Below are 21120 nucleotides of genomic sequence, written 5' to 3'. Positions count from 1 at the left end.
GTTTGCCCAAAAAGGCAATGGGATCGCTCTTCTCTATATCCTTTTTCAGTCCAAACACACGTAGATTCAACTTTCTGTTTTGAATCTCCATCCTCTCAATTTTGTCTTTAAACTCTTTGTTTTCCTTCATTAGATTTCCATTTGCGGTTTCGAGTATAGCAACCAGAGGCGGCTGGCCCATAGGGGGCGCTGGGGCTCTGCCCCACCAGCTGTTGAGGGGAAAAAATATTTTTTGCATATTTTTTTTTAAATCAATGTCAGTTTTACTTAATAGTGTGTGTGCCTACATGCAATTTAAATCATTTAAACAACATTTCCACCAACTAACACTCATTAAACAGTGAATTTCCACTGACAGACAGTGTATCATTCTCTCATGGGGCGATCGGCAAAGTGCCCCTGACCGGCAGCTAAACAGCCAATCCGGTTATGGTTGCTAGGGGGAAATTATGAATAATTGGCCTATCAACGTCGCCAAATTTAACGCCGGTGGGGCGCTGGAAATTTAGCCCCAACTGCTACGTAAAATGCGTGAAGGTTTAGGATTGCTGTAGCTACATAAGGAGCCAGCGATAGTTTTTTTTCGTAGTGCGACTCCCAGACTCTGTCCTACGCTACGTGGGGAAAAAATATGCGCGACGACGCTTTGTTGTTTCTCTCAGGCTGTGACATGCAATGACAACTGTGTGGCACTGATGCTGTTTTCTCCAAGTAAATGCATTTTTCCTTGAGAGAGGGTATTAAAATACGGAGCCCCTAAGGTGACATGAAAAAAAAAAAAAAAAAGTTTAGTTTCATGTGCTCACGTGAAACTTTCACGTGCTCACGTGAAACCTTCACGTGCTCACGTGAAAGTTTTAGGTGAGCACGTGAAAGCTGTAGATTGATGTAGCCTGGCCCATAGGGCTACTGGAGACAGTCAGTGAAAGAAATGACTACAGTAGCCTACAGGAGTTAGTTGCGCTATATTTCAATCTCGGTCTTTATTATAAGGAAGTTTCACGTGAGCACGTGAAACTAAACTTTTTTTTTTTTTTTTTCATGTCACCTTAGGGGCTCCATATTAAAATAATCTGTTTATGTAAATTTTTTTGAAAATAACTTGGTTCTAAATTCTTTGTATATGTTACATTTTAATAGGAAAGTTCTGTTTCATTCTCTCTTCTCAACCCACACTCACTCATTCACTCACTCACTGTTGATTTGTATAGATTCAGCTGAAATCATACCCTTGTTGTTAATTTATCCCTTGATTGTATTGTATAGTATTTGATAGCATAAAGTCTAATATAGCTGTAAATTGTTACTTTTTCTGTGAAGCTGGAAACTGTGAAATGAAATTATTATTGTGGAACTGTAGTCATTTTCTGACTGTTCATTTGAATGCTTATGCTAGATTAGGCAGGGAAATCTGTTGGCACACTAGCCCCACCAAGATTTTTTTTCACCAGCCGCCACTGATAGCAACCCTACAATCCATATCGGTCAGTCCCTCCTCCACATCACCGAGCCTCTGACAACATGAGTCGAGTTCTCCCTTTAAAGCATCAAGCTGCGGCTGGAATCTCTCGAAAGCAGCCCCTATCTCCTCTCTTATTATTGAGCGTATTAGTGCCGACAGCTCCGAGTGGCTCACCTGCGAGGACTCGCTCTCCATGGCGTTCTCCTCAGCTGCTCGCGTGTCATTCACTCCCTACAGGCCGCTGCTCTCGTTTAACGGCACTTTAGCCTTTTTGTGTGCTTTCTTTGATGCCATTATATTCCCCACATTATATTTCACTATGGACTTTGACTGAACAACTTGATCATCCGTTCATAACCGGATTTTTAAAAAGATTGAAACGGGAGCTACACGCTCCTAAGTTTTACACACCACTTCCGCGCATGAGCAGTCTAGGCGGAAGGCAGAGGCGGAGTCTCTGCAGCAGTTTCTCTCCTCAGATCTTCAACAGCTCCTTCCTCTCCCTCACACAGCTCATCAGTACTGACAGCATCTTCAGCGACTCATGGAGCACAGAGTGAGTCTGTGGAAGCTGGAGCACTGTCCGTCACACATTCACCTCCTCTCTGTTATTCTCATTCATATTCAACCATTTGGAAAAACTGGAACAAATGAACGTCTTTGTTCTCAGACACATTTTAAATACAGAAATACTAAATGAACTACAGTCAGTGAACTGACCTGAGAGTCTGCAGTCTGCAGTTTGGACTCTTTAGTCCAGAACTCAGCAGCTCCACTCCTGAATCCTGCAGCTTGTTGTAACTCAGGTCCAGATCTCTCAGATGGGAGGGGTCAGACTTCAGAGCTGAGGCCACGACTTCACAGTGAGTCTCTGAGAGTCCACAGTCAGCTAGTCTGTCAGGACACATATTACAGAGAGAGTTATTCACAGGAAGAGGAAACATTATATTACCTTCATGCATTTGATGAGAAACATCATCATGTAGTGATGAACATTCACTGTTAGTCCACTTCATATATTACTGAGTCTCTATGTTCATTCTCAGCCTGTCAGATCTCTACTCTATAGAGCGTTGTGGTAAACAGATCAGGTATAATGATGAAGAAACTCCAGCACTGTTATAATCACTGAAATGCATTCACTGTTGGGGTTCTTCTTCAGTACCAGATGTGTCTGCACTCTAACAAGTAATTCAGGGGACCTTTTACCACCAATTAATCAGATGCATGTTTGCAAGATAAACGTTCTAATTTATTGATGAGATCAATGTTTCAAGTTGCAAAAATGATTTGATGAGTTGTGTTTACATCATGGTGTTGGTAATTACATCAACTTAATATTGTGTCATTTAATCTCAAACTTCTGCTTTAATTGATTCAAAACTAAATCAAAGTTGTAGTAACTGAATGAAATTGGCTTGGTAACTTCATTTTTCTCCACCTTGAGTTCAAATCCCCCCCCCACTTAACTTGCCTGGACAAATTCAGACAGTTAAGACTGTGTGTTAGACGACCTGTAGCTGAAGAAAAACGATACAGAGGACATTTTCAAGGTGAGTATCATTTCATTTACAAAGGAATTCTACTAAAGTAATGTATTCGGGCATATTCTCAATTGTAATATGACCAATAGTGGACCCATGCACAGAGGTTAGGCTACACCTGATACAGCTGATGGAATATGTTGTACTACTATAGCTAACGCTAGTCATATTTAGCTTCACTCCCCGAGACTCAAGAAGAAAGCAAACATGTCTTTTACTGAGGAGGATGACAACAACAGTAACACAGTGACTTGGATAAGTAACTTTCATCTGATTACTGGTTTGAAATAGTAACGCGTTAGATTACTCTTAACACACTTACCGACATCACTGGTCAGGACACATATTACAGAGAGAGTTATTCACAGGAAGAGGAAACATTACATTACCTTCATGCATTTGAAGACCTCCAGGACTTTAACTTCACACTGTGCATTTATATTGAATGTAATATTCCATTCATCACACTCTCACTGTAAATAATATCCTGCTTTATTCTGTGATGACTGAATATCGGCTCTTCAATAGTGTTTTATCTGTCAGAAAGTTGATCGTTTTTATCTTCAGTCAACTTGTATATTTTCTAATCTTTAAAGCTGTTTCTTTACATTTCAGAATTGTTTATTTCTACTCTTTAATTTATACTTATGTGCAATGCCTTGTTTTTTATCCTGCTGCAACAAAATAATTTCCCAACTTGGGATCAATAAAGTATATCTGATCTTAAATGTAAAGCTGATGTCTGCAGCTCAGAGTCAACACAACTCTCTCATATTAATCTCAGCACAGAGAGATGGAGAACTGACCTGAGAGTCTGCAGTCTGCAGAGAGGACTCTCCAGAAGATCTCTCAGCAGCTTCACTCCTGAATCCTGCAGAGTGTTCTCACTCAGGTCCAGATCTCTCAGATGGGAGGGGTTGGACTTCAGAGCTGAGATCAGAGCAGCACAGCTGATCTCTGACAGACTGCAGCTCCTCAGTCTGAATAAAGAAAACATGAAGTGAGTTTGAAGGTTTAATAATCTGTTCAGAGCTGAAGAAGGTTTAGAGGTCAGAGTCCAGAAAGATGTAGATCCATGATAATCCAAGCTCAAAGTCTCTGCAGCAGTTTCTCTCCTCAGATCTTCAACAGCTCCTTCCTCTCCCTCACACAGCTCATCAGTACTGACAGCATCTTCAGCGACTCATGGAGCACAGAGTGAGTCTGTGGAAGCTGGAGCACTGTCCGTCACACATTCACCTCCTCTCTGTTATTCTCATTCATATTCAACCATTTGGAAAAACTGGAACAAATGAACGTCTTTGTTCTCAGACACATTTTAAATACAGAAATACTAAATGAACTACAGTCAGTGAACTGACCTGAGAGTCTGCAGTCTGCAGTTTGGACTCTTTAGTCCAGAACTCAGCAGCTCCACTCCTGAATCCTGCAGCTTGTTGTAACTCAGGTCCAGATCTCTCAGATGGGAGGGGTCAGACTTCAGAGCTGAGGCCACGACTTCACAGTGAGTGTCTGAGAGTCCACAGGCAGCTAGTCTGTCAGGACACATATTACAGAGAGAGTTATTCACAGGAAGAGGAAACATTATATTACCTTCATGCATTTGATGAGAAACATCATCATGTAGTGATGAACATTCACTGTTAGTCCACTTCATATATTACTGAGTTTCTATGTTCATTCTCAGCCTGTCAGATCTCTACTCTATAGAGCGTTGTGGTAAACAGATCAGGTATAATGATGAAGAAACTCCAGCACTGTTATAATCACTGAAATGCATTCACTGTTGGGGTTCTTCTTCAGTACCAGATGTGTCTGCACTCTAACAAGTAATTCAGGGGACCTTTTACCACCAATTAATCAGATGCATGTTTGCAAGATAAACGTTCTAATTTATTGATGAGATCAATGTTTCAAGTTGCAAAAATGATTTGATGAGTTGTGTTTACATCATGATGTTGGTAATTACATCAACTTAATATTGTGTCATTTAATCTCAAACTTCTGCTTTAATTGATTCAAAACTAAATTAAAGTTGTAGTAACTGAATGAAATTGGCTTGGTAACTTCATTTTTCTCCACCTTGAGTTCAAATCCCCCCCCACTTAACATGCCTGGACAAATTCAGACAGTTAAGACTGTGTGTTAGACGACCTGTAGCTGAAGAAATACGATACAGAGGACATTTTCAAGGTGAGTATCATTTCATTTACAAATGAATTCTACTAAAGTAATGTATTCGGGCATATTCTCAATTGTAATATGACCAATAGTGGACCCATGCACAGAGGTTAGGCTACACCTGATACAGCTGATGGAATATGTTGTACTACTATAGCTAACGCTAGTCATATTTAGCAGTGTAATTTGGCCATCCAATTTTAGCATAACAGTGAAGAATGATAAAGTTTCATTTGACAAATCTCAAAGTCTTGGTTTCGGCCTCGACACTCTTTGGTCTCGGACATAACGGTCTCAGACATAACGGTCTCGGACATAACGGTCTCGGACATAACGGTCTCTGACATAACGGTCTCGGACATAACGGTCTCGAAGGGATTTTTACGTCCTGTCCGGAGCATCCGGGGGGGGGGGGGGGTTATAAATTCATGAAAATGTCCGGGTTTCACTGATTTTCATGGGACCATTAAGCGTGTACTTAAATTGACTGGCGCTTTGCACAGACGTCTAAGGTACTTTGTTGCGTGACGTAATTCCCGAGAGGTCTAGCTCTGCGATGCACACACACAGAGGGAGCAGAGCAGGCAGCGGAGCAGCATTGCACCGAAGCAAAAGTGCAGCTTCACAGATTAACAACAAAAAACAGAATCCCGTCTGTCTGTCTTGGTCTGGTCTTGGCCTGGTCTTGGCCGGTCTTGGTCTTGGTCTTGGTCTCGGTCTGTCTTGGCCTGGTCTTGCGGTCTTGGTCTTGGTCTTGGTCTCGGTCTTGGTCTCGATACTCCCCGGTCTTTGTAGTGTCTTGGTCTTGGTTAAGGCGGTCTCGTCTACATCACTAACGCAGACATACGTCTATTTACTTGACGCTAAGACAGTTGATGCAAAGATAGTCATTCTAGGCCGATTAGTGTTTTGTTAAATTGGCCCATATCTAAAAAAAATCAGTAAATTTGAAACGTCTACAAAAACAGAGTTGCTCAAACATTACAGGTTACGCCATAGTCATGGTGGGCAACCTCTGCCATGTCTTTACCAAGATTGTTTTTGTTCCTTCAAAACATGGGGTAGCCTTAGATCACATCTATCAAGAAATCACTCTCAGGAAACTCAGGAAAGAGTCAGATCTGCAGAAAGGCTCTCTTTCACTTGCCAGTGTTGCAATGCCAGCGCAATCTCCACAGAGAGAGAGCTTTTTGAACACCTTGGACCACATTTGAAAAAACACAAGACTGTCATCTGTGTTTTTAAGAACTGCAATTTCAGCAGTAACATGTATGGAACATTTGCCTCCCACAGAAGCCGAAAGCATACTCCTCACTCACTGCAAGACTTTAAAGAAGACCTGCTAAAGAGGTATGCAAGTTCTTCAAATACAGATGATTACAGTGATGTGGATGTTCAGGATAGTGAACTGTCTGTTACTGATGATGGTGGAGATGATACTGATGTGAGAGATCTACCAAACCTCATTGGAAAAAAATGGCGTTGTTGTTTCTTAAACTGGAGAGCACTTTCAATGTATCTAACAGGTGTATTGATGAGGTTGTTGAAGAGTTACATTTGATTTCTCATTCAGCATCAGGTCCCATCATCGAAGACATTTTACAGTCCTGTTTGAGGAAGCACAATTGTGAAAGTGATGAATCTGTTGTGTCAGACATGGTGCAGAGCTCTGTGAAGCCAACCCCTTTACCTCCAGCCTGAGTAGTGGCGGTCCACTTTCTTCTGCCTACAAGAGAAGGGCTTATTTTAAGGAGCAGTTTGCTGTGGTGGAACCAGTAGAGTATGTACTCAGTAGGGAGGAAGATAGAAGCTTCCAGTATGTCCCTATTCTGAAGTCATTGCTTCAGGTTTTGAGCCGGAAAGAGATCCAGGATTTGATCTTGCATGACGGAGAAGCTCAAAGTAATGGTGAAGGTCAGTACAGGGCATTTTCTGATGGCAGTTATTCTAAAACAAATGAGTTGTTTTCTGGAGGAGATTCTACCATTGCTATCATTCTCTATGTTGATGACTTTGAGATATGCAATCCTCTGGGCACATCAAGGAAGAAACCCAAAGTCACAGCTGTGTACTGGGTGTTAGCTGATGTTCCTGCACTGCTCAGATCTCCGCTGACCTCCATCTTCTTAGCAATTCTCTGCAGGGCTGAGGATGTGAACATATGTGGTTACAGTACTGTACTGGAGCCACTGCTCAAGGATCTTGTGAGTTTGGAAGAAGAGGGCCTGTATGTCCCAGCATTAGGCAAAAGAGTCAAAGGAACAGTGTTTAGTGTTGTGTCTAAAAGAATATTTTAAATAATGAGGAAAAACTAGTTGCAGCAACCTAACTTTTACGAGTAATCAACCTAATAACTTGTGTTTATGCTACCAATTATTAAGTAAGCGTTAATTAAAAATACCTTTAACTCAATGTAGTGTGTTGGTTGAACATGATATCACTAGAAGTTGTCGTAACTCAAAAAGGATTGATGCAAAATGTTGCGTTCATTTTTGTTGTTGAGCCAAAGCATTTGTTGTTAGAGGGTGTGAACTTGTCTATGTGGTTCTGGAATGGGTCTCAGAATGGATCCCTTTTGCTCTCAGTGTTTGAAACAGCAGAAATGTTATCGTGTTGATTTGAAGAGCTAAACTTCTGGGGCCTCGTTTATAAAGATGGCGCCACTTTCTTATCAATCTTTGTGATTTATAAAAACTAGCTTGGCGGGAAATGTGCGGTCCTCCACGGACACTCTGACCCATGCGTACGCACAGAAACGGGAGAGATGAGAAACTGCGACACCGTTGGCAGAAGGAAGAATGCAGAGAAACGTGAGGAATAAAACCAGAATCTAAATATTACCTCTCATGTTTCAGAGATGAAGAACTGCCTGTTTGAGACTCCTGAGTGCACACACACATAACGTTGAGAAATAAATGAGTACGGATATTATATTGAACCCCCCTGAACATGTTCTCTGTTGTGTCTAAGAATTGCATAATAGACTATCGTAGATGACAGCTCCAGGACTTCGCTAACAAGATGGCGACGGTGACGTCATAAGAGGACCCGCCCCCGACGACGTCAGCCAATAGAGGAGGATCCAGCCCCCCGCTACCAACCAATGAGAGCACGACAGCGGGGCGAGTCTGATTTTGAAGTTGTTCTTTGTATGGTCGGAAAGGGGTGGTTCTATAAAACATGTTAGGATTGTGAAATCGAGCTCTCTTTTGTTCCGGACCGCCAGACAGTAACTACTGATGAGCTCCGCTCAGTCAGTGGCCTGTGGACGCGTGTCCCGGGCTATTGAGCCACAGCTGTGAAACTTTTGTAAAACCTACCGCTGCATCCTTTTATTAAACACTCCTTTTATAACTTTTAAGGGAGTTTTGCTTTCTTTATTTTAAACCGTCTCCTGGGCTTCAAATAAACGAACATTTCTTACGTGTCTCGTCAAAAATGTTAGTCTTGTCAAGTGTCTTGTTTGGGTCCTCGTGCCCCAGGTCTGTGGTTGGTTGTTTTATGTATTGTTTCGTCATTGTTGTCTTGTCTCCCACTTCCTGTTCTATTTTGGTACTCACCTTCTGTGTCTCGTTCCAGGCCTCTTGACTCCCTGTCAGTGCCCTGTCAGCGTCAGCCCCGCCCCTGATTGTTTCCACCTGTTCCCTGTTTCCTCGTGTTTAAATAGACCTGTCTCCCCCTGTCTTGTGCCAGTTCGTCTGGTCCTGTCTGTGGGTCAGTAATCAGCGTACCAGCACTGTGTTTATTAATCCTCCATGTGAGCGTCTTGAGTTCTTGTTGTTTTGTCTTGTTTCATTTTTTTAAATGAAGTATTTGTTGATTCTGTAACTCTGTCTCCTGGGGTCGTGCATTTGAGTCCTACTGCATTGTGTTTACAGTTTGTGACATTCTCTGACATGTTATGAAATGTATTCTCATAAATGTTCCGTTTAAACTGAGCCCGTTTTGGTTCGGAGTGCATGGTTTTACTATATACAGTAATTATGTTTGAACATGTGTTTAAATTGTGAAGCCTTTAGTACTTTGTTTATTTCCTTTAACTGGTTGATAGAGTTGCTTCTGGGGGGGTGAGACGCACAGGGTGCAGTGGAGACGCTGCACAGCTGATGGACAGCCGGAACACAAACCACCAGATAAACAGAAACCTCTTTGTGAACAAAGTCCAGCTGTTTGAACATCTGCAAACCCAGCTGGATGTACTCGGTTTAATATCTCTCTGTTATCTTCAAACTGCGTCCACCAACAATATGATTCACTTCTCTGCACCCCCCCAACAAGAACCAAGATCTAACTCGGTGTGAAATGGGTTTTTAGCTGTTCTGTCTGCATTTCCTGCGATCGTCATCAGGCAGTCAGTCTGAATGAATATTCATACGGGGCGTTTCTTTGACTATTTATAGGCAAATATGGGCGTTACGTGAAGTCTGCAAAAGCTGCGCCGCATTTAGAGTTGATTATTTTCACTTGAATCCTACACAGAGCTGTATAAATGAGGCCCCTGATCTTCACTGATTTATAAGTTAATCTCATCTGGACTTACTCTGCCTTCCTGCAGTTCCTCACAGCTGGAATCAGTCTCCGTCGTCCCTCCTCTGATGTGTTGTACTTCTTCAGGTCCAACTCATCCAGAACCTCCTCTGACATCTGCAGCATGTCGGCCAGAGCTGAGCAGTGGATCTCAGAGAGCATCTTCTCTGATCTGTTCCCTGACTTCAGGAACTCTGTGATCTGCTGATGTACTGAGTGGTCCTTCATCTCTGTCAGACAGTGGAAGATGTTGATGCTCCTGTCAGGAGAGATTTCATCAATGCTCATCTCCTTCAGGTTCTTGATGGCTCTCTGGATGTCTGTTCCTCCCAGCTGGCCTCTGAAGAGTCTCTGGATGATTGTTGGACCCTTGTCTTTGCGACCCAGCAGGCCTCCTAAGAGTCTCTGGTTGGACTCCAGAGAGAGGCCGTGGAGAAAGCGGACAAACAGGTCCAGGTGGCCATTTTTACTTCTGAGTGATTTCTTCATGGCGCTCAACAGGAAGACATCCAGGGATGGGTAATCCTGATCCCTGCTATACCTGCTGTTATAGTCTCCCTGCAGGAAGTCCTTCAGTACCGCTGTGTCTCTGTTGGTGTAGCAGTGCAGCATGTAGACTGCAGCCAGAACTCCTGGACGCTCAGATGAACAAAGCAGTAGACTGTTTTCTGGAAGATCACACTCTCTCTTTTGAAGATCTCTGTACAAACTCCTGAGTGCACCAAGGCCTCGGTGACATCAAGACCACAGCGCTGCAGTTCTTCTTGGTAGAACATGATGTCTCCTTTCTCCAGATGTTCAAACGCCAGCCTCCCCAGCTTCAGAAGAACCTCCCTGTCAGCCTCCGTCAGCTGCTGTGGACTCGTCTCATGTCCCTCATGGTACTTCTGCTTCTTCCTCTTTGTCTGGACCAGCAGGAAGTGTGAGTACATGTCAGTGAGGGTCTTGGGCAGCTCTCCTCTCTGGTCTGTAGTCAACATGTGGTCCAGAACTGCAGCAGTGATCCAGCAGAACACTGGGATCAGACACATGATGTGGAGGCTCCTGGAGCTCTTGATGTGAGAGATGATTCTGCTGGACTGTTCTTCATCTCTGGATCTCCTCCTGAAGTACTCCTCCTTCTGGGCGTCAGTAAAGCCTCGTACTTCTGTCACCCTGTCCACACACTCAGGAGGGATCTGATTGGCCGCTGCAGGTCTGGAAGTGATCCAGATGAGAGCCGAGGGAAGCAGCTTCCCCCTGATGAGGTTTGTCAGCAGCACGTTGACTGAGGACTGCTGTGAGACATCAGACAGAACCTCACTGTTTCTGAACTCCAGAGAGAGTCTGCTTTCATCCAGGCCGTCAAAGATGAACAGCACTTTACAGACAGCCAGCTGCTCTGCTGTGACCTTCTGTAAGGCTGGATGGAAAACATGGAGCAGCCTGAGAAGACTGTACTGCTCATCTTTGATCAGGTTCAGCTCCCTGAAGGAGAGCGGGATCACCAGACTGACCTCTTGGTTCTCCAAACCCTCGGCCCAGTCCAGAGTGAACTTCTGCACTGAGAAGGTTTTTCCAACTCCAGCGACGCCGTTGGTCAGGACCGCTCTGATGTGGGTCTGCTGGTCAGGTAAGGCTTTAAAGATGTCCTGGCACTTGATTGGAGTGTCATGGAGGGTCTCCTTCTTGGAAGCTGTCTCCAGCTGCCTCACCTCATGTTGGGTATTAACCTCTTCACTCCGTCCTTGTGTGATGTAGAGCTCAGTGAAGATCCTGTTGAGGAGGGTTTCACTTCCATCAGTTCCTTCAGTCACACGTTCACATCTCCTCCTCAGACTGATCCTATGCTCCTCTAAAACCTCCTGCAGACCATCTGCTGACAGAGAAGAACCATGAGAGAGTAATGAAAGTGAACAGGAACAATCCAAAGACACCAGCAGAGAGATGTTTAGACTTACTTTGTATAATGCTGCATCTTTCTCCACACTGGGGACAGGAGGGGTCTCCTGATGGAGGTCCCTGCTCCCAGTATGAGGTGATGCACTGTCTGCAGAACCAGTGTCCACAGCTGGTAGAGACTGGATCCTTCAGGAAGTCCTGACAGAAAGCACAGCTGGACAGCTGCTCCTCCACAGGAACAGGACCTCTCCTCTTCTCTCTGTGGAGATGGACACATCCTTTACAGCACTTTACATTAATGGTGACGGTTTTAACCAATGGTACAAAAAGGAGGCAAGTTTTAGTTTGATTTTATAAAAACGTCTTTATCCTTTTTCAATTCCGAAGTTGGGTTGAACAGAGAGCCCCACACTTCTCTTTCCCCGGCCACATCAACCTGCTCTGACTGGGGTATTCCAAGGCACTCCAGGTCAGCGTGGAGATAAAATCCCTCCCCCTGGTCCTGGATCTGCCCATATGTCTCCTCCACAGCTGAACACGTCCATAGGGAGTCGGTCAGGTGGCCTCCTTACTGCCCGACCCTCCTCAACTGACTCTTTTCTTCTCCTAGGATCAGCTAAGTCAACCTCCCAGATGACTAAACCGCTCACCTTATGCCTAAAGGTGATGCCAGCCCCCCTCCAGAGAAAACCCATATCAACCACATGTTTAACCACACTACACTTTTGGGCTTACCAGTTTTATCCAGAGGCTTCCCCTGCCACCAGAACCAACTCATCCCCTGATGCTGATATTTGACAGCTCTGTCCCTCTCTTAACCTGAGAGTCCAAAGCATACCGCCTCAGGTCGGATGATACGACAACTAAACCGATCATCTACTTTCTAACAGGTCGCTCTGGTACCAGGTTCACTGAAGAGCATCCTTATGTTGGAGCATGGTGTTTGTTACGGCCCAGCCATGACTCCTCTGGTTTCTGTACTGGGTTTGGGTCTTGCCTTCCAACCATAGCCTGACAGAACGACCCATCCAGATATAGACCCAGCTGTTTTTGGCTTTGACATTGAGAGTGGAAGAGGGCCTCATGTAGAGAGGCCAAAGAGGCTGCCCTCAAAATGGCATATAAGGAGGTGGCTAAGAGTGGCTGCAGGTGCATCTTTTTCCTGGGGGGGCTATACCAACAGATCATCGAACGTATACACAAAGTAAAATCATGTGTAATACCACAGATCATATCTGGATTTGGTACATTCACTACATTTCTTCAATATTCATCATGTCCATGCAGGGCTAGCTCAAAGGCACCACAGAACATGACACAGTCTGTTATTTTGGAAAGGATGTCCCTGTTGTTGTCCACCTCCCTGTTATACTTACTAATCCCTATCCTGTAGCCTTCATTGTTGGACAGCTATGTTTACATTTCCAAACATGGCTGGTCACTTAGCATCTTCCATGTGGACTCCAGTTTGTTCATGCTTGATAGTTTTTTCTGATATGTGCTTTAAGTCCCTCACACCTGTCTGGATCCATGCTGGGTCAGATCCTGACCGTTTGAAAAAGGAGGCAGGGGGAGCAAAATATAGCACTGGTGTTTCTACAGGTAGTTAGCCAAGCCTTCTTGCTGAACCAGATCCTTGAAAAAAAGTGTGTATACTGCCTTCCTCTGTCCTCAGCCCTGAGTGCCAGCCTCCTAACCCTAACCCTCAAACCCCTTCCTGGGATTGGGTTATAAAGGTACGTTTAGAGCAGATCTTGAGGGTCTGACCATTCGCTCAAAAAGTTATTCCCTTAGTGTACTATGCTGTGATTATTCCTGTACTGCACTCATGGAAATGAGGTCAGGTTACAGTGGAGACTCTTACTCTGTGTCTGAGGGTCCAGGTTCATTCCTGAAGAATATAGGTAAATCTTTAGACCCGTCACTCTTCAGAGACAGACAGCTGGAGACTGGAGCCTCTGCTCTCTGTCTGTGGAAACAACACATGTTTTACACACATCATTAGTTCATTAAAGAGCAGATTCTGACTTCTGACTGTTTAACCAATGAAAGGTTTTTAGACTTGTTTGGAGCTTTGTGTTTGAGGGACGCTGTCTTTACAATTCAGTTGTGAGAGAGAAAAGTTATACAGGTTAGAGGACAGACTGTATATATACAGTTATACAGGTTAGAGGACAGACTGTATATATACAGTTATACAGGTTAGAGGACAGACTGTATATATACAGTTATACAGGTTAGAGGACAGACTGTATATATACTGTTATACAGGTTAGAGGACAGACTGTATATATACAGTTATACAGGTTAGAGGACAGACTGTATATATACAGTTATACAGGTTAGAGGACAGACTGTATATATACAGTTATACAGGTTAGAGGACAGACTGTATATATACTGTTATACAGGTTAGAGGACAGACTGTATATATACAGTTATACAGGTTAGAGGACAGACTGTATATATACAGTTATACAGGTTAGAGGACAGACTGTATATATACTGTTATACAGGTTAGAGGACAGACTGTATATATACAGATATACAGGTTAGAGGACAGACTGTATATATACTGTTATACAGGTTAGAGGACAGACTGTATATATACTGTTATACAGGTTAGAGGACAGACTGTATATATACTGTTATACAGGTTAGAGGACAGACTGTATATATACAGTTATACAGGTTAGAGGACAGACTGTATATATACTGTTATACAGGTTAGAGGACAGACTGTATATATACTGTTATACAGGTTAGAGGACAGACTGTATATATACTGTTATACAGGTTAGAGGACCGACTGTATATATACTGTTATACAGGTTAGAGGACAGACTGTATATATACTGTTATACAGGTTAGAGGACAGACTGTATATATACTGTTATACAGGTTAGAGGACAGACTGTATATATACAGTTATACAGGTTAGAGGACAGACTGTATATATACTGTTATACAGGTTAGAGGACAGACTGTATATATACAGTTATACAGGTTAGAGGACAGACTGTTATACAGGTTAGAGGACAGGCTGTATATATACAGTTATACAGGTTAGAGGACAGACTGTATATATACTGTTATACAGGTTAGAGGACAGACTGTATATATACAGTTATACAGGTTAGAGGACAGACTGTATATATACAGTTATACAGGTTAGAGGACAGACTGTATATATACAGTTATACAGGTTAGAGGACAGACTGTATATATACTGTTATACAGGTTAGAGGACAGACTGTATATATACAGTTATACAGGTTAGAGGACAGACTGTTATACAGGTTAGAGGACAGACTGTATATATACAGTTATACAGGTTAGAGGACAGACTGTATATATACTGTTATACAGGTTAGAGGACAGACTGTATATATACTGTTATACAGGTTAGAGGACAGACTGTATATATACTGTTATACAGGTTAGAGGACAGACTGTATATATACAGTTATACAGGTTAGAGGACAGACTGTATATATACTGTTATACAGGTTAGAGGACAGACTGTATATATACAGTTATACAGGTTAGAGGACAGACTGTTATACAGGTTAGAGGACAGACTGTATATATACAGTTATACAGGTTAGAGGACAGACTGTATATATACTGTTATACAGGTTAGAGGACAGACTGTATATATACAGTTATACAGGTTAGAGGACAGACTGTATATGTACTGTTATACAGGTTAGAGGACAGACTGTATATATACTGTTATACAGGTTAGAGGACAGACTGTATATATACTGTTATACAGGTTAGAGGACAGACTGTATATATACAGTTATACAGGTTAGAGGACAGACTGTATATATACTGTTATACAGGTTAGAGGACAGACTGTATATATACAGTTATACAGGTTAGAGGACAGACTGTATATATACTGTTATACAGGTTAGAGGACAGACTGTATATATACAGTTATACAGGTTAGAGGACAGACTGTATATATACTGTTATACAGGTTAGAGGACAGACTGTATATATACAGTTATACAGGTTAGAGGACAGACTGTATATATACTGTTATACAGGTTAGAGGACAGACTGTATATATACTGTTATACAGGTTAGAGGACAGACTGTATATATACTGTTATACAGGTTAGAGGACAGACTGTATATATACTGTTATACAGGTTAGAGGACAGACTGTATATATACTGTTATACAGGTTAGAGGACAGACTGTATATATACTGTTATAGAGGTTAGAGGACAGACTGTATATATACTGTTATAAAGGTTAGAGGACAGACTGTATATATACTGTTATACAGGTTAGAGGACAGACTGTATATATACTGTTATACAGGTTAGAGGACAGACTGTATATATACTGTTATAAAGGTTAGAGGACAGACTGTATATATACAGTTATACAGGTTAGAGGACAGACTGTATATATACTGTTATACAAGTTAGAGGACAGACTGTATATATACTGTTATACAGGTTAGAGGACAGACTGTATACACTGTTATACAGGTTAGAGGACAGACTGTATATATACAGTTATACAGGTTAGAGGACAGACTGTATATATACTGTTATACAGGTTAGAGGACAGACTGTATATATACAGTTATACAGGTTAGAGGACAGACTGTATACACTGTTATACAGGTTAGAGGACAGACTGTATATATACAGTTATACAGGTTAGAGGACAGACTGTATATATACAGTTATACAGGTTAGAGGACAGACTGTATATATACAGTTATACAGGTTAGAGGACAGACTGTATATATACTGTTATACAGGTTAGAGGACAGACTGTATATATACTGTTATACAGGTTCGTTCAGAGCAGATCTGGAACAGCTATTTATTTAGTGTATTCCTGTACTGCCCTCATGGAAATGATTAAAGAACAGGTTAGATTATCAGGTAACATAGAAACTGAATCCTCTTCAGGTCAGGTTACAGTAGAGACTCTTACTCTGTGTCTGAGGGTCCAGGTTCATTCCTGAAGTCTAGAGGTAATCCTATAGACCGGTCACTCTTCAGAGACAGACAGCTGGAGACTGGAGATCTATCCTCTTCCTCAGCTTTGAAACGACTCATCTTCTCCAGTCTGAGAGATAATCCAGTGACACAGACACACACACACACACACACACACACACACACACACACACACACACACACACACACACACACACACACACACACACACACACACACACACACACACACACACACACACACACACACACACACCTTGGTTAAAATACATCAGTCAGACTTCAGACGGTCCGCTCCCATCTTGACTGCGCTGGGCTGTCACATGGTATGTAACTCTGAATCAGAAACCAGGAAATAAAAACTGTACAGCTCTTGCAGAAGTCTCATTGGACTCTAGGACGCTGATCTTTAATCCAGAAGTGATGTTCTGACATCAGTCTAACAGAGTACAGAATGAATGTGTTTAAAGCAGAGCCTGGTGTAACACTCACCCTGTCCTCCTCCTCTCTGTCCAACTGTGAAATGGAGTCTGACAGTCTGACTCCCTGCTTTCAGTTTCACTTCCTCCCTGTCTGCAGCTCCTCCTCTAGTCTCATAACCAGCCTTACCAGAGGAATGTGATCATACCGGGATTACATTCAGTGAGATATAAACAGACATGCAGCAAGGAAACACCCTGCATTAAAAACCTGACTGAAGTTAAAGTGTGTAGGTATTTAAGAGCTCTACTTTAACTGTATATTTAAGCAAAAGTAGAAGTACTCAGATCTTGTACTTGAGTAAAGTAGAAGTACTCAGATCTTGTACTTGAGTAAAGTAGAAGTACTCAGATATTGTACTTGAGTAAAGTAGAAGTACTCAGGTCTTGTACTTGAATAAAGTAGAAGTACTCAGGTCTTGTACTTGAGTAAAAGTAGAAGTACTCAGGTCTTGTACTTGAGTAAAGTAGAAGTACTCATGTCTTGTACTTGAGTAAAAGTAGAAGTACTCAGATCTTGTACTTGAGTAAAGTAGAAGTACTCAGATCTTGTACTTGAGTAAAGTAGAAGTACACAGGTCTTGTACTTGAGTATAAGTATAAGTACTCAGGTATTGTACTTGAGTAAAGTAGAAGTACTCAGATCTTGTACTTGAGTAAAGTAGAAGTACTCAGATCTTGTACTTGAGTAAAGTAGAAGTACTCAGGTCTTGTACTTGAGTAAAGTAGAAGTACTCAGATCTTGTACTTGAGTAAAGTAGAAGTACTCAGATCTTGTAGTTGAGTAAAGTAGAAGTACACAGGTCTTGTACTTGAGTATAAGTAGAAGTACTCAGATCTTGTACTTGAGTAAAGTAGAAGTACTCAGGTCTTGTACTTGAGTAAAGTAGAAGTACTCAGGTCTTGTACTTGAGTAAAAGTAGAAGTACTCAGATCTTGTACTTGAGTAAAGTAGAAGTACTCAGGTCTTGTACTTGAGTAAAGTAGAAGTACCAGAGTGTAGGAATACTCTGTCACAGTGAAAGTATTCTAAATGTTCCTCCAGTGAAAGTAGAAAGTACTCTCCTCTAAATGTACTTAAAGTAGTGACAGTAAAAGTAGTCATTGTCTGATTGGTCCATTTCAGAATAATATCTCTGATATGTTTTATAATGATTGATCATTAAAGTGTTCTCAGAGCTGGTAAAGGTGCAGCTAGTTTGAATGGCTTTGTATACTACAGGGTAGCTGCTGGATTTACTGCAGGTGAACTACAGTCTGATTTAAGGGAGATTATATTTACCATCAGTAATCCTAATCTGCCTAGCAACTGAAGGTGATAAATACATGTAGTGGAGTAAAAGTACAGAGGAGCATAAAACAATACTCATAAATACTCCAGTAAAGTAAGAAGCACTTTCCACGTGTCAGTTTTCTATAAAATCTTTATTTAAAAGGATTTACAACACAAACTGGCACCACTTAATTTAAATGGAGTCTTTTTTTCATCCTTGCACAACAACGGACAAACACACACAAAGTGTCCCTTCAGAAACAAAGAATAGTTCAACTGTAATATTCTGGCAGTTTGTTTGTGATCTTTGATCAAATGTTTCATTCAGTGGCTTTACAGACGCTCGGAGAAGACTGACCATCATTATACCAACATGGGAAGGGGACATTGGGGCGGTTGAAGAAGCCCCACACACACTTATGTAGTTTCTCTTCAATATCAACTGGGAACTATGGAACCACTGGATAAAATCAGTGGAACATGCAAACAAAATGTGGCAACTGGGTGACATTTGAGTCTAGATTGATGGATTATTGGAGCTTTTTTCAGAGACCATCAGACGATGTAATTAGACCCTTAACAAAAGCAGCTTCTGTTCATCTTCATCTGGCTCATTAACTTCTGCAAACCCAACACTGAGTCCTGTAAAATATCTGCTCATCATTGATTAAATAGAACCACAAAGACTGTCATCTCGGAGTTCCTGTGTCTGACACACGTCTGGGTTTGACCCTCGAAGCTTTGAGAGATGGTGGGCACATCCTAGAGACCTTTACGTCCCAGTAAAATCTGCTCTCAGCGACTCAAAGACGTTCTTCCTGGGCTTCTTTTGTTTACATTTTAAGTGTGGAACACCACGGCCGGATGAATAATCTGATTGTGTATTTCTGAGAGTGGAAATGGAAGGAAGTTGTGCTTGTGTTCAGATATCTCCAAGCAAACCAAGAAGTCTGCACACGTTAACTTTGACACTACTTCGGGGGAAAACGAGGGCATGTCGGGCTTCTCTCTGATCTGCAACATCAGCTCCAGAAAGGAAGGTCTGACTGACAACATGACTTTTCTATGGCAGGATTAATCACAGAGCATGTGAGGGGGAAATGGACGAGAGACTGTTTTGCTCTTTATCTACGATGTGTCTCATGAGAGACCCCCTGTGGACAGTAGAGCGGTGCAGGGATGAGTCCTAAAACCTGGAAATACATCTGCATTTTAGCACTTCCTGTTCCCTCGTACGAAAGGCTATGGTTTTCAGAATGTTTTTTGGGTTGCATCAAATACCTCATATTAAAAATGGTGGTTGCACAGAAGTGATCAGTAGTTCCTTCACAGCCCAAAACCACATGGAGAAATCCCATTGACTTTTCGTGGAGGGAGCCCTTGCAGATCTAACTTCCGGGTTGGCGTACAAATCCACGTCGTCCCTGCACTGCTCTTTATATGCGGGTTCAGGATAGGACAATAACTTTTCTGCTGCCTGTAAACAAACCTCACTGAACCCCTGTGACACCAGGAAGGCAAGTTTTCATATCTACAATATTTAGAGATCACCTAGCTGTTGGGTCTATTCTAAGGTTGGCATTAATTCCCTTTTCGTTTTAACCAATCGCCTCTGTGAACTGCTCGTCTCATGGAGCTACTTCCTCTTCCTGTCACTGACATGGAAGCCCGAGAAAACGGTTAATCCAGGTTAGAGGACAGACTGTATATATACTGTTATACAGGTTAGAGGACAGACTGTATATATACTGTTATACAGGTTAGAGGACAGACTGTATATATACTGTTATACAGGTTAGAGGACAGACTGTATATATACAGTTATACAGGTTCGTTCAGAGCAGATCTGGAACAGCTATTTATTTAGTGTATTCCTGTACTGCCCTCATGGAAATGATTAAAGAACAGGTTAGATTATCAGGTAACATAGAAACTGAATCCTCTTCAGGTCAGGTTACAGTAGAGACTCTTACTCTGTGTCTGAGGGTCCAGGTTCATTCCTGAAGTTTGGAGGAAATCCTTTAGACCGGTCACTCTTCAGAGACAGACAGCTGGAGACTGGAGATCTGTCCTCTTCCTCAGCTTTGAAACGACTCATCTTCTCCAGTCTGAGAGACAATCCAGTGACACAGACACACAGACACACAGACACACACACACACACACACACCTTGGTTAAAATACATCAGTCAGACTTCAGACGGTCCGCTCCCATCTTGACTGTGCTGGGCTGTCACATGGTATGTAACTCTGAATCAGAAACCAGGAAATAAAAACTGTACAGCTCTTGCAGAAGTCTCATTGGACTCTAGGACGCTGATCTTTAATCCAGAAGTGATGTTCTGACATCAGTCTAACAGAGTACAGAATGAATGTGTTTAAAGCAGAGCCTGGTGTAACACTCACCCTGTCCTCCTCCTCTCTGTCCAAGTGTGAAATGGAGTCTGGCAGTCTGACTCCCTGCTTTCAGTTTCACTTCCTCCCTGTCTGCAGCTCCTCCTCTAGTCTCATAACCAGCCTTACCAGAGGAATGTGATCATACCGGGATTACATTCAGTGAGATATAAACAGACATGCAGCAAGGAAACGCCCTGCATTAAAAACCTGACTGAAGTTAAAGTGTGTAGGTATTTAAGAGCTCTACTTTAACTGTATATTTAAGCAAAAGTAGAAGTACTCAGATTTTGTACTTGAGTAAAGTAGAAGTACTCAGATCTTGTACTTGAGTAAAGTAGAAGTACTCAGGTCTTGTACTTGAGTAAAGTAGAAGTACTCAGATC

At 42.2% G+C, this 21120-nt stretch overlaps 2 protein-coding genes across 2 annotated transcripts in view; one reads left to right on the top strand and one right to left on the bottom strand.

Moving 5' to 3' along the window:
• The window catches only part of LOC134862713 (NACHT, LRR and PYD domains-containing protein 12-like), an 82024-nt gene that overhangs the window by 14324 nt on the left and 46580 nt on the right, over positions 1 to 21120 (bottom strand). The window contains 9 exon segments of the mRNA XM_063880734.1: positions 2183 to 2356; positions 3813 to 3986; positions 4368 to 4541; positions 9728 to 10340; positions 10343 to 11572; positions 11655 to 11854; positions 13460 to 13564; positions 16564 to 16698; positions 20314 to 20448. Coding sequence (XP_063736804.1) covers positions 2183 to 2356; positions 3813 to 3986; positions 4368 to 4541; positions 9728 to 10340; positions 10343 to 11572; positions 11655 to 11854; positions 13460 to 13564; positions 16564 to 16698; positions 20314 to 20448 — 2940 coding nt within the window.
• Positions 1 to 21120, top strand: part of LOC134862780 (NACHT, LRR and PYD domains-containing protein 12-like) — a 62166-nt gene that overhangs the window by 32519 nt on the left and 8527 nt on the right. The window lies entirely within an intron of this gene.

This window comes from Eleginops maclovinus, chromosome 4 (genome assembly GCF_036324505.1).
Source record: "Eleginops maclovinus isolate JMC-PN-2008 ecotype Puerto Natales chromosome 4, JC_Emac_rtc_rv5, whole genome shotgun sequence".
NCBI classification, from domain to species: Eukaryota; Metazoa; Chordata; class Actinopteri; order Perciformes; family Eleginopidae; genus Eleginops; species Eleginops maclovinus.
The sequence above is the reverse complement of the archived record's forward strand: the minus strand, read 5'-3'. Positions and strand labels throughout refer to the sequence as shown.